The sequence below is a fragment of the Sinohyriopsis cumingii genome, chromosome 1 (genome assembly GCF_028554795.1).
Source record: "Sinohyriopsis cumingii isolate HCF-2022 chromosome 1, ASM2855479v2, whole genome shotgun sequence".
Taxonomy (NCBI): domain Eukaryota; kingdom Metazoa; phylum Mollusca; class Bivalvia; order Unionida; family Unionidae; genus Sinohyriopsis; species Sinohyriopsis cumingii.
Genome location: NC_142961.1, coordinates 50,945,475 through 50,957,774, shown reverse-complemented (window position 1 = coordinate 50,957,774; position 12,300 = coordinate 50,945,475). Strand labels below are relative to the sequence as shown.

The window sequence follows — 12,300 nt, the reverse complement described above, 5'->3', positions numbered from 1 at the left end:
TGAATGTCAACCTGAACTGCTTAGTTGTAGGATCATACATGTGTTGAATGTGAACCTGAACTGCTTAGTTGTAGGATCATACATGTGTTGAATGTGAACTTGAGCTGCTTACTTGTAGGATCATATATGTGTTGAATGTCAACCTGAACTGCTTAGTTGTAGGATCATAACATGTGTTGAATGTGAACTTGAACTGCTTAGTTGTAGGATCATACATGTATTGAATGTCAACCTGAACTGCTTAGTTGTAGGGTCACACATGTTGAATGTCAACCTGAACTGCTTAGTTGTAGGATCACACATGTATTGAATGTGAACCTGAACTGCTTAGTTGTAGGATCACACATGTGTTGAATGTCAACCTGAACTGCTTAGTTGTAGGATCACACATGTGTTGAATGTCAACCTGAACTGCTTAGTTGTAGGATCACACATGTGTTGAATGTCAACCTGAACTGCTTAGTTGTAGGATCACACATGTATTGAATGTTAACCTGAACTGCTTAGTTGTAGGATCACACATGTATTGAATGTCAACCTGAACTGCTTAGTTGTAGGATCACACATGTGTTGAATGTCAACCTGAACTGCTTAGTTGTAGGATCACACATGTGTTGAATGTCAACCTGAACTGCTTAGCTGTAGGATCATACATGTGTTGAATGTCAACCTGAACTGCTTAGTTGACGGATCATACATGTGTTGAATGTCAACCTGAACTGCTTAGTTGTAGGATCACACATGTATTGAATGTCAACCTGAACTGCTTAGTTGTAGGATCATACATGTGTTGAATGTCAACCTGAACTGCTTAGTTGTAGGATCACACATGTGTTGAATGTCAACCTGAACTGCTTAGTTGTAGGATCACACATGTGTTGAATGTCAACCTGAACTGCTTAGTTGTAGGATCACACATGTATTGAATGTCAACCTGAACTGCTTAGTTGTAGGATCACACATGTGTTGAATGTCAACCTGAACTGCTTAGTTGTAGGATCACACATGTGTTGAATGTCAACCTGAACTGCTTAGCTGTAGGATCATACATATGTTGAATGTCAACCTGAACTGCTTAGTTGACGGATCATACATGTGTTGAATGTCAACGTGAACTGCTTAGTTGTAGGATCACACATGTATTGAATGTCAACCTGAACTGCTTAGTTGTAGGATCATACATGTGTTGAATGTCAACCTGAAATGCTTAGTTGTAGGATCATACTTTCCAGCCCCCAAGAGAGGCATAAACATAATTATTACTAATATAAGTGGCCAAAAAACGTAATCTGAGCATAAAAAGAACAATCTACATATTACATGGCATACTTATAGAAAACTATGAAAAATGTACATTTATTTTTGCTACTTACCTGGATCTGCAACTAAAATTTCTGTCACAATTGGCTAAATCCATGTGTATTAGTAGTTAGTACAAGAGTATAGACACAAAACAGATAAATTATTTATGCATAACTCTCACTTTAACTAGTCTACATTTCTAAACTGCCAGATTCCTCTTTCAAAATTTGTAAAGTGCTATTGATTTGTCCTTTTCCTGATGCAACATGTTCTTCAGTTTATATCTTTTTAAGTTTAACAAAATTTTAGCATGATCCTCTCCTAACATTTTTCAGTCATACAGCATCCATGAGTCACATCAGTAAAACTTTTTTTTTTTTTAATTAATATCTGATGCCATTTTTTCTTCTTCAATTTAGACTGGTCTGCTCAAATATAATGAATCTGTGACAAGTGGTTTTACATTCAAGAAACCCATCTGTTTTCTTAGAACTGTTTTATGCATGTTTACTTTAAATAGAAAATAAGGAAATTAAACAGAGATCTGATAATTGATAATTGCACAGCAGCCAATAGTCACATGACACAAGCCTCAAACTGTAATTGTTATTCTGTGTCTCACTAGTTCCTGACATCTTTGATCTGAACTTTTGAACACATTTTTTTGGTCGGGGGTGGGGTGGGGGGTGGTGGCTATTTTTAATGGGTACCCAGTTGCCCATGTTATTACCCGGGTTATTATCAAGGGGCGAGTACCCAGGTGCCCATTGACAGCTTTAGCTAACATTAGTGTTATAAAGTGTTATTAGTGTTGATCTATCCTTTGATCATGGGTGTAAAGGTCACTGTAATTATATATAGACTGTCATGTGCATATTTAAATGCCAAAATATTTTGCTGGACTAACTCCATCCTAGTGTTGTTGATTTTTATTTTCTTATACTAAGAAAAGTATTAATAAAGTATATAATACATATTGTAATATATATATTCCATGAGGATTTTTGTGTTGTTTTCTTTTTCAGAGTCAAATTTATCTTCACCATATATTGCGCCAGTTACTTAGAAGAAAGTAAGTATTTATTTTATACTTTTAATCTTTATTTTAAAAAGTTATCAGCACAATAAATTGAAAAATAAACAATTTCAAATTTTAGGGCCAGCAGATGTCCATCAAAGAATGTGGACAAAAATTTTGCTTCCAATGCAAACTTTTCCAGTGAATATAAGATCAGAATATTTCATTTATGCAAAGATTTGTTTTTTTAAAAGAGTGCATAAAATTGATATGCAAAGATTTCGTCTGTTATAAAATTGATATGATAAACATATGTGTGTACAGTATAACAGTCAATATGATTCATGGTATATCATGCCCATACTTTTCTAAGAAATCAGCAAAACAGTTATATCTGTGATTCATCTGCCAAGAACAAGAATTTTAAACCTCTTTGTAAATGTTCAGTCAGGATCCTGTCCAATATGAATTATACCCCATATTCAGATTACAATTATTTGATGTTCTATCTTTAGCAGAATGTCATAAAATCTGAGAGTTTTAATTCAGAACTGGTTATGGAAAGGAATCTGCATCAATGTTAAGTGGGATTACAGACTTAATAGTTAGGACTTCCATGTTGGCTGTCATTTTATCAATTTTAGCTTAGTAGTATTAGACCAGAAGAGTTTATGGCATAGCCTGTTGTCCATTGTTTGTCGTCTGACATCCAGCCTCTGACACCCATCCATCCACAAGCAACAGTTATTATTGGCACTTCTCCTTGGAAACTTGTAGATTGCCCTAATACTTAACACAAACTTTTCATCCCAAAGTCTGGTTCTAAATGAGAATGGTACCGCTCAGATGTCCATTATGGCTGTTACAGCAGCCATCTTGAAAATCTGCATATTGCTACTTCTTCTGAATGGATAGTCATATAAGCATGGTTTTTCACTTATAATATGTTGTTGGTCCTAAATGAAATTATACCCTCATGGCTGCCATCTTGAAAACTTTGTTATCATCGCTTCACTAGAACAGAATGTCTTATCAACATGGGTTTGTCACTATAAGACTTCTTCTGATATATAAATGGAAATGATTCTGCTTGGACATCCAAAAGGGACCACTGTAGCTGCTATCTTAAAAGTATTGTTATCCCTACTCCTCCTAAATCGATGGTCATATCAACATGGAAGTTTCAATGAAATACCTGTAATGATATGTGATTGGTCCTAAATGGAAATGGTGATTTTCTGATGTCCAGTATGGTGGGCGAAATCTTATTATTGCTTCTTCTGATGAACAGAAAGTCTATCCACGATAGTTCTTTTTGTTTTGCAGAAAGACTTCTTATGAGATCTAATTGGTCTTGAATAAAAATGATACTGCTGAAATAAATAATATGGCTACCACAGTGGCCATCTTGAAAATCATGTTAGTACTACTTCTTCTAAATGTGTGGTCCTATTAACTTCACTAAAAGACTTTTAATGATGTCTAGTTGGTCCTGAATGAAAAAGGTGCAGATCTGACATCCAACATCCACCAAGAATGCCATCTTGAAAATCTTGTTATCACAACTCCTCAACTGAAAGTCATATCAATATGGGGTTTTCACCAGAAGTTTGTCCTAAATGAAAATGGTGCCACCTTGACATCCTCCTGCTGTACTTCTGCAGATGGTTGTATCAGTGTGGTATTTTCACCAAAAGACTTTTTTTGTTGTACAGTTAATCCTACTTGAAAATGGTGTTGATCTGTCATCCAATATGGCCACCACGTCAGCCATGTTGTAAATCTTGTTATTGCAAATCCTGAATGGAAGTAATATTAGATTGGGGTTTTCACCTGAAGGACCTCTTAAGGTGTATAGTTAGCCTTCAGTTAAAATTGTGCAGAATTGATAGTCAATATTCCTCCTAGATGAAAATTATTTCAACATTGGGTTTTCACAAGAGACTCCTTTTGAAGTCTATATGAAAATGGAGCTGATCTGACAATCCAGTATGGCCATCATGGCAGCCATCTTTAAAAATTTTTTATTGCTACTCCTGAATGGAAAGCCTTATAGACATGTCATTTTACCAGAATAAAAATCATGATATCTAGTTGGTTCTGAAAGAAGTGATGCCGAACTGACTTCAGATATGACTGTCACAATGAACATATTGAAAATCTTGTCTCAGAATGGGCCCATTTTACATCCAATATTGCTGCTACACTTGCTAATTCAAAAATCTAGAGATGGTTAAAAGAAGAAATAGTCTTCTGTTGAATTCCTGGAAATTTTGGGGGGGAAGTTGAGTGTCTGTCCCTTTGAGGGACTCTTGTTATTTTAATGTACTGTCCCCCATAAATATTGCAGGGCATACAATTTAATCAATTAAAAACAGTTAAATTGTATGCGATGTTAGTGTTTTTAGGTCATGCATATTGCATCAAAGTCTCTATGACGGGAACAGTTCTAAAGGGATGGGATCAAAATGTATCCACTTAATATAAACAAACTGCAAAGGAGCATAATTTTTACCAGGTTGGTATCTCCAATTTTTCTATGCAGATACAGACTAGGCAGGCCAAGAATGTAACTTTACCTCGTTTTAAAATATTGAAGTAAATTTTCACCATAGTTGCATTACTATTTTCTGAAAGTATTAAATAGATAAAAAGTATTGGTTCAGTTTCTTCTAATTTATAACTGAAGCTAAAATAATGAAAATGGCTGCACAGAGCTATCAGTATTCTGAGAGTTGCACATTAGAAGTAGAGTCTAGCTATGTATCTGAAACCCAAATCAGACCTTCATCCAGTGGGAAAAAATTTGAAGAATGTCTTTTCTTTATATTTATGAAATCAGTGCAAAAACAAACTTGTAAGACAAGTCATAAGACAAACTTGTAAGACATACATCATAAGACAAACTTGTAAAACATAAGTCATGAGACAAACTTGTTGTTGTTGTTGTGGGATTTAATGCCATTTTTCAGCACACGATAGGCTATGCATGGCGGCCAGTATTAATGGTGGAGGAAGAACCCGGGAAAACCCCAGGAAGAACCACCGACCCACGAGAAGCTACTGGCATGCTTTCTCACATATCCACATTTGCCGAATCCTGGACTCGAACCCACGCAGACAGAGGTGAGATGGCAGTGATCCGTAACAGAGAGCGCTTTAGACCACTTGGCCACTCGGGGCCCCGACAAACTTGTAAGACATAAGTCATAAGACAAACTTGTAAGACATAAGTCATAAGACAAACTTTAACATCCGCACAATTCTTTTTATTTTTTTCATAGATCATATAGATTTTCAGAATAAATTGGTTAGTAATAATGATCATACGTTTAAAAATAGTCTAATTACCGCTGTTCTGCTCTCCCTCATACAAAATTAGGACATAGCAATGTTAACCGACTTGAATTTCAAACTGTTGGGTCAATGAAACAAAAGTAAAGTAAAATTATTTTTTTAAAACTTATTTTGTAATAAAATTAAGTGACAAAAATGAAACTGCAGCTTCACAGGCTTCCATATGCAGACATGTTTGGAGAATCAGCAAACTTTTGTAATATAGGACTACGCCAAATTGACATCTACATAAAAAAAAAACATGAGTGTTTGAAACAGACATGGGTAATCAAAAAGATTTGACATGATCAATAAAAGAAATCATTGTGAAATGTTATCTACATAAGATAAAAATACATTATCATAGCATGGGAATTGGGATAACCACGTAACACTGTTGATGTATGGTGGTAAAACGGTCTTTGCCCATGAAAAGTGTGGAAACACCACAATGGGAAACGAATGGAAGATAAAAATAAATATTCAGGGGACTTGTCAAAAGTTGCAGCTGATAAAGCAGAACTGAGGTCTTTAATTGGTTGACATTAATATTTTTATGTGTGCATCAGAAACTTATAGTTGACCATTCCAAGGCATTTTCTGATAGTAATTCATGTGAAAGGCTACATCACTAAGTATTTAGGCAAGGGAGCATTAGTAATGTAATTAAAACTTTAAACTGTTGCAATGCATGTACATTAAGTTATGTTGTTACATTATATTCCCATTGTTTTCCCATTTCCAGTATGCTAACTGGGTTGTCATTTATTTGTAATAAAGCAGTCAGCATCACCAACATGCAAGTTTCACAATTTCATATTGTCTAAGTTTTATACAATGACAGATTTTCCCTTGATAACCTCATATTGGACATAGTTGGTTGTTACCTATAGTAATTTTGCAGATAATGGTATTCCATAATTAAATTCATGCACCAGTCTATGTGATTCTGACAGTTCATTTGTATATTTAGGGTAGTCATTGCCATATCTGTGATTTGTAGTGTTGAAATTGGGTGTAGATTAATATGGATTATCCTTTATACTTTCATGAGCAGGAAATCCAGTTGTTAAAGACAATCATTACATTTTGAAACAAAAATGTAAGTATTAGAACTCAAATCAACATTGTGATTACATTGTTGTCATATGCATCACACATTTGGATTAATTTTCAAACTGATTAATTTTCATAATTTTGAATTTGTAGTGTCAAGATTGGGTTAAGGAAAATACAGATTATATTGCATATTTTGGATTTGTGGTGTCAAGATTGGGTTAAGGAAAATACAGATTATATTGCAGATTTTGGATTTGTAGTGTCATGGTAGGGTTAAGGAAAATACAGATTATATTGCATATTTTGGATTTGTGGTGTCAAGATTGGGTTAAGGAAAATACAGATTATATTGCAGATTTTGGATTTGTAGTGTCATGGTAGGGTTAAGGAAAATACAGATTATATTGCAGATTTTGGATTTGAAGTGTCAAGATTGGGTTAAGGAAAATACAGATTATATTGCATATTTTGGATTTGTAGTGTCAAGGCTGGGTTAAGGAAAATACAGATTATATTGCAGATTTTGGATTTGTAGTGTCAAGGCTGGGTTAAGGAAAATACAGATTATATTGCATATTTTGGATTTGTGGTGTCAAGATTGGGTTAAGGAAAATACAGATTATATTGCAGATTTTGGATTTGTAGTGTCATGGTAGGGTTAAGGAAAATACAGATTATGTTGCATATTTTGGATTTGAAGTGTCAAGATTGGATTATGGAAAATACAGATTATATTGCATATTTTGGAAATTTAATGTCAAGATTGGGTGAATATAAATATCATGATATCTGCCACAGTTCAAAAACGTGCCAAGAGTTTAAAGAAATTAAAGTACCAGTAATTAGACCAGTTACTGGTGATATTAGAATACAGTTCATTCTTATCACAAAGAGACTGGCATAGTTTAAAAAAACAAAAACGAGATATATCTCCAGTGACCTGCAACCATAATTTTTTGTTTCTAAATGTAAACACTGAAACATTATCCTGTTCTTTTTTAGCAGTCAAGGATATATTGCAACCTAGTTTGCCTAGCTGTATTACACTTGTGACATGTGCCTAGCTGTATTACACTTGTGACATGTGCCTAGCTGTATTACACATGTGACATGTGCCTAGCTGTATTACACTTGTGACATGTGCCTAGCTGTATTATACTTGTATCATGTGCCAATACACAATCCTGACCATAGAGATGTTGATTTTCTGGCCAGAATATTTATCCTGGTCAATATCACTATGATACAGTCGAGTTTGTAAGTCATACATCCTGTTGATGAATTGCCGGGAAACTTGGTCAGCATTATCAACATCAGGCAATCAAGTTCTGTTATTGCACCTCTGTGAATTACGCCTTTATCCACATTATGTGTTCTTGTGCATGCTAATACATACATTCTGCCAGAATTATTTGCTCTTTCTGACTTGCATCACTGATTCAAATGGGAGCAGGGCAGAGGTATCCTATGGATACGTTTCTAGGTATTATAGAAGTACTATAAAGAAATAAAGACTGTGAGATAACGTGCAAATTGATGCATATAATCTTCTTTTCAGCCTTGGTGTCCATGCATTAGATCTAGCTCAGTGTTGTACAGAACTGAGTTATTTTCCTCATGTCCTTGAACTGTTACTGCATGAAGTTCTGGAAGCGGAAGCGACATCCAAAGAACCTATTCCAGGTAACCAACTACACATTTTGTCTTTTTACAAACAGTTAGGGTACCAGTCTCAGAAAATTCCAAAGGCTTTCAAAACAGGCTTTGAGACTTGTTCAATGGCAAATGATTTGAAGATTGCTCATCTTGCACAAGATTTATTCATCATATCTATTTCATATAGGTATCTAGATAAGAATTGCACTTAACAATAGGAACTGTTTTTTAAAAAAAATCACCAACCTTCAGAAACAAGTTATAAATATGAGTGGATGAGTGAAATATTTTCCAGAATATGGGTATCATTATCAGTATTCTTGTATGGATCGTTAAACATACTGGAATGAAACTCAGATGCATGTGTTGTCATTCTGGGGGGAAACTGCTATTCTGCAGGACAGCACTGATTGTCTATGTAGTTACCGGGTTATTTTAAGGATATAATGTGCAAAATGAAATGTTAACTGTTAAAACTTCTATAGAATTCCACTACACAAATGGCCTTTTAGTTACACCTATTCTGATACTAGTGTATTTACAAAAACACTATGCATCTTTTATCATAGACATATCCTGGCTTAACACATTAACCCCTGGAGGTTTTTGTCGTTTTTGTCTGAAATTTGAGTAGGAAACACATTTTGAAAGCTATTTTTAAATAAATCCTAAAACATCAACTTCCAGGTGATCTTCCAATAACATAATGCCTAGTTGTGTTAGAAACTTCGTTTTTCCTTGGCTATTTGGCTTGCGCATGAGCAGAAGGGTAAAAGTTGGAGTTATTTTATTTATTTTTTTTATTATTTTTCTTTTTGTTGCTTAATGGACCCATTATCTTTGTATCGAGACTGCTCTTTATTCCAAATGCCCATCTTATCCTACTTTTTGCAAAGGTTCATCTGTCTGTTTGCAGTTCATACCGGTCTGCCTTAGATCTGAGACCAAAAAGTCTAAAATCCGAACACAAAATTGAATTCTGACCACAGGCGAATTTTGGGTAGAAAAAAATTGGGTCCTAAAAATGAGGTTTTCCCTCTGTATTTTGTAGTGCAACTAGAAATTCCAGATTACTTGGTATCATTATAGTGCTACATCTGTCAACCTTTCTATAATACCACCCACTTTAGTGTATTATACATGACCTTGACGCTACAGAGCTCGGCAGTAGGCTACTACTTCCTGCCATGTAAACGTGTCACCAGGGGTTAATGTGTTAAAGACAACTGATGTTGATCAAATCTAATGGAACTTGACAGAATGCATCCTGGCTTAAAGACAACTTATACTGATCAAATCTACTGGAACTTGACAGAATGCATCTTGGCTTAAAGACAGCTTATGCTGATCAAATCTAATGGAACTTGACAGAATGCATCCTGGCTTAAAGACAGCTTATACTGATCAAATCTAATGAAACTTGACAGAATGCATCCTCCCTTAAAGACAGCTTATGCTGATCAAATCTAATGAAACTTGACAGAATGCATCCTGGCTTAAAGACAGCTTATGCTGATCAAATCTAATGGAACTTGACAGAATGCATCCTGGCTTAAAGACAGCTGCTGCTGATCAGCCTTCAAACATGATTGCAATTACTGAACAAAAGTAAAAACCTGTGTGCTACTTTTCTCAAAAACCACTCAACTAAATTTGACAGCATCCTGACATAGAGGGCTTTCAGATTTTTACAGATGATGCTGGTCTGTCATCTGATATGGCATCTGTTACTAGTACATAGAAAAACTCTGAAGTTTTTACACCACATTTTCTCAAAACCACTTAGCACAGTTTGATCATGTATGACATAATACATCAAGACCATTAAAATCTGCATATATGATGCTGTTCTACATCAAATTTGGCTGCCATCACTAAATAGATAAACCTTGAAAATACAAGATCTTGAAAACTATTAAATCAGATTTTACCAAACTCGACAGAAAGCATCTTGGGGTGAAAAATTTGTCAGATTCATTCAAAAGATGCTGATACATGATTGAATATGGTGTTATGTCTCAAGGTCTTGAATTAAATAAGAGAAAGAAGTGAAACAGCAATATAAAGAAAATCAAAAAATTTATTTTATTAGTTGGAAAGTGAAAATTTACAAGACACAGTATTATGAATTAAATCCCAAATAATCCTAAATGACCTATCACAATTCTAAATATATAGTATGTTCCAAATGAATTTCAAGTCTTGATTGTCCTGATGTACCAGAATGATGCAATCTAGAAATGTCTTTGAATAATTCCAAAACAGTGTTTTTCTGAATTCAGTTAGCACTTTGCAATTCCGGTGAATAATTTAAATATCTCCTCTCAAATTATATCTGAACACAAATGTGAATTCTGATCAAAAGGATTCACAGAGACTGATAGGAATGAATAATTTACCAAATCCCTATTTATACACACTTTCACTTGACCTGCAACATAAAAAATATTACTAGTTCTCATGGAAAATTCCACTCTAATTGTAAGCAGTACTGGGTCTAGAATGCTCTGAACTCAAAAGCTATTACAGCATGTTATTTACAACTTACAATCATCGACAAAAGTTAGCTATGCAAATGTTGTCATTGTCTGCAACTTACAATCATGTACAATAGTTAAACACACAATTAAATTTACATATCACTGTCCACTATTACTAAAGTTCCCTTTAATGACTTCTAAAAAAAGTCACCAAATTTTACCAAAAGCATAAAGAGCTTTCAGATTTGTAGAACTGATTTGTTATCAGATAATGGCCACTGTCTCAAAAAAAAGACAGACTTTCAGTGGTATCTTCAACACAAATGTTTAACAGAATAAACATTATGGTATGAGGACCTTTAAGATTTGTACAGATGGTGTGGATCTGTGATCAAATATGGCCACTTTTACTAAGAGCAAAACATCTCACCTCTGTTTGCGTGGGTTTGAGTCTTGGATTCGGCCAATGTGGGTATGTGAGAAAGCTTGCCAGTAGCTTCTCGAGGGTCAGTGGTTCTTTCTGGGGATTTCCTGGGTTCTTCCTCCACCATTAATACTGGCCGCCATGTATAGCCTATCGTGTGCTGAAAAATGGCATTAAACCCTACAACAACAACTAAGAGCAAAACAACTTCAAAAATATTTGAGTAGAATTTGCTGAAGCATTACAGAAAACATTTGGGCATGAGGATCTTTCAGATTGATGCTAAAAATAGAATAATTAAGTAACTTCTTCTCAAGCTAAACATAATTTGACTTCCTGGCATAGAGAGCTTTCAGGTTTTACAGCTGATGTCAGCTTAGTTAACTTGAAACAATGTGGGTTGTTTCACATCATTTACTTTACCTCAAGTTGGCCTAATAGACTTTCTCGTAGCAGTGCTGAAAGGAATACCAGCACAGAATCACCCTACAGCAATTGTCAGTTAAGTAATATGTTTAGTGGAGATTGTTTATCTCTGACCACATTTTCTGTACAATGACCACTAAAACAATGAACTTGATGCAGTGAGCTGGGGTGATAGAAGTAAGTGTAAAGCTATGCAAATCATTACAGTTTACTGCAGGCTACAGGTTTTAGGTAAATATTGTAGTGTCAAGAAAGGTCTTTATTTTTTTAAATAAGATTTACTGGAAATTGTGTCTATCTTTTGAATACATTTCCCAATCACAGTAACATTAGGAAGATCTTCTGCTACCTCTTGAATCCAGTAGTCATGAAAATCAGCAAATATTTCTTTCCTGTCAGTATTCCATACAGATCAGGGGAAGAAACTCTTTGAGCTCCACCCCTTACTTCCCTTACCAGTGTTGGCTACAGTTGTTGACTTCTTTTTGTTTCTTTGCTTATACGATCACATCATATGTGCATTGTCAATGAATCTAAATTGGTCTTGTGTATTTCACCATCCATTTTGGTGTTATTCTTTTTTTTATTCAGAAAATATG

The 12,300-nt window shown here is 34.8% G+C and overlaps 1 protein-coding gene across 2 annotated transcripts in view; it reads left to right on the top strand.

Annotated features, from left to right (window-relative positions):
• Window positions 1-12,300, top strand: part of LOC149806855 (guanine nucleotide exchange factor subunit RIC1-like) — a 190,305-nt gene that overhangs the window by 87,557 nt on the left and 90,448 nt on the right. For both annotated transcript variants that reach the window (XM_089958692.1, XM_089958684.1), the window contains exons 21-22: window positions 2,328-2,374; window positions 8,274-8,398. In XM_089958692.1, the coding sequence (XP_089814818.1) occupies window positions 2,328-2,374; window positions 8,274-8,398 (172 nt within the window). The remainder of the gene's footprint in view (window positions 1-2,327; window positions 2,375-8,273; window positions 8,399-12,300) is intronic.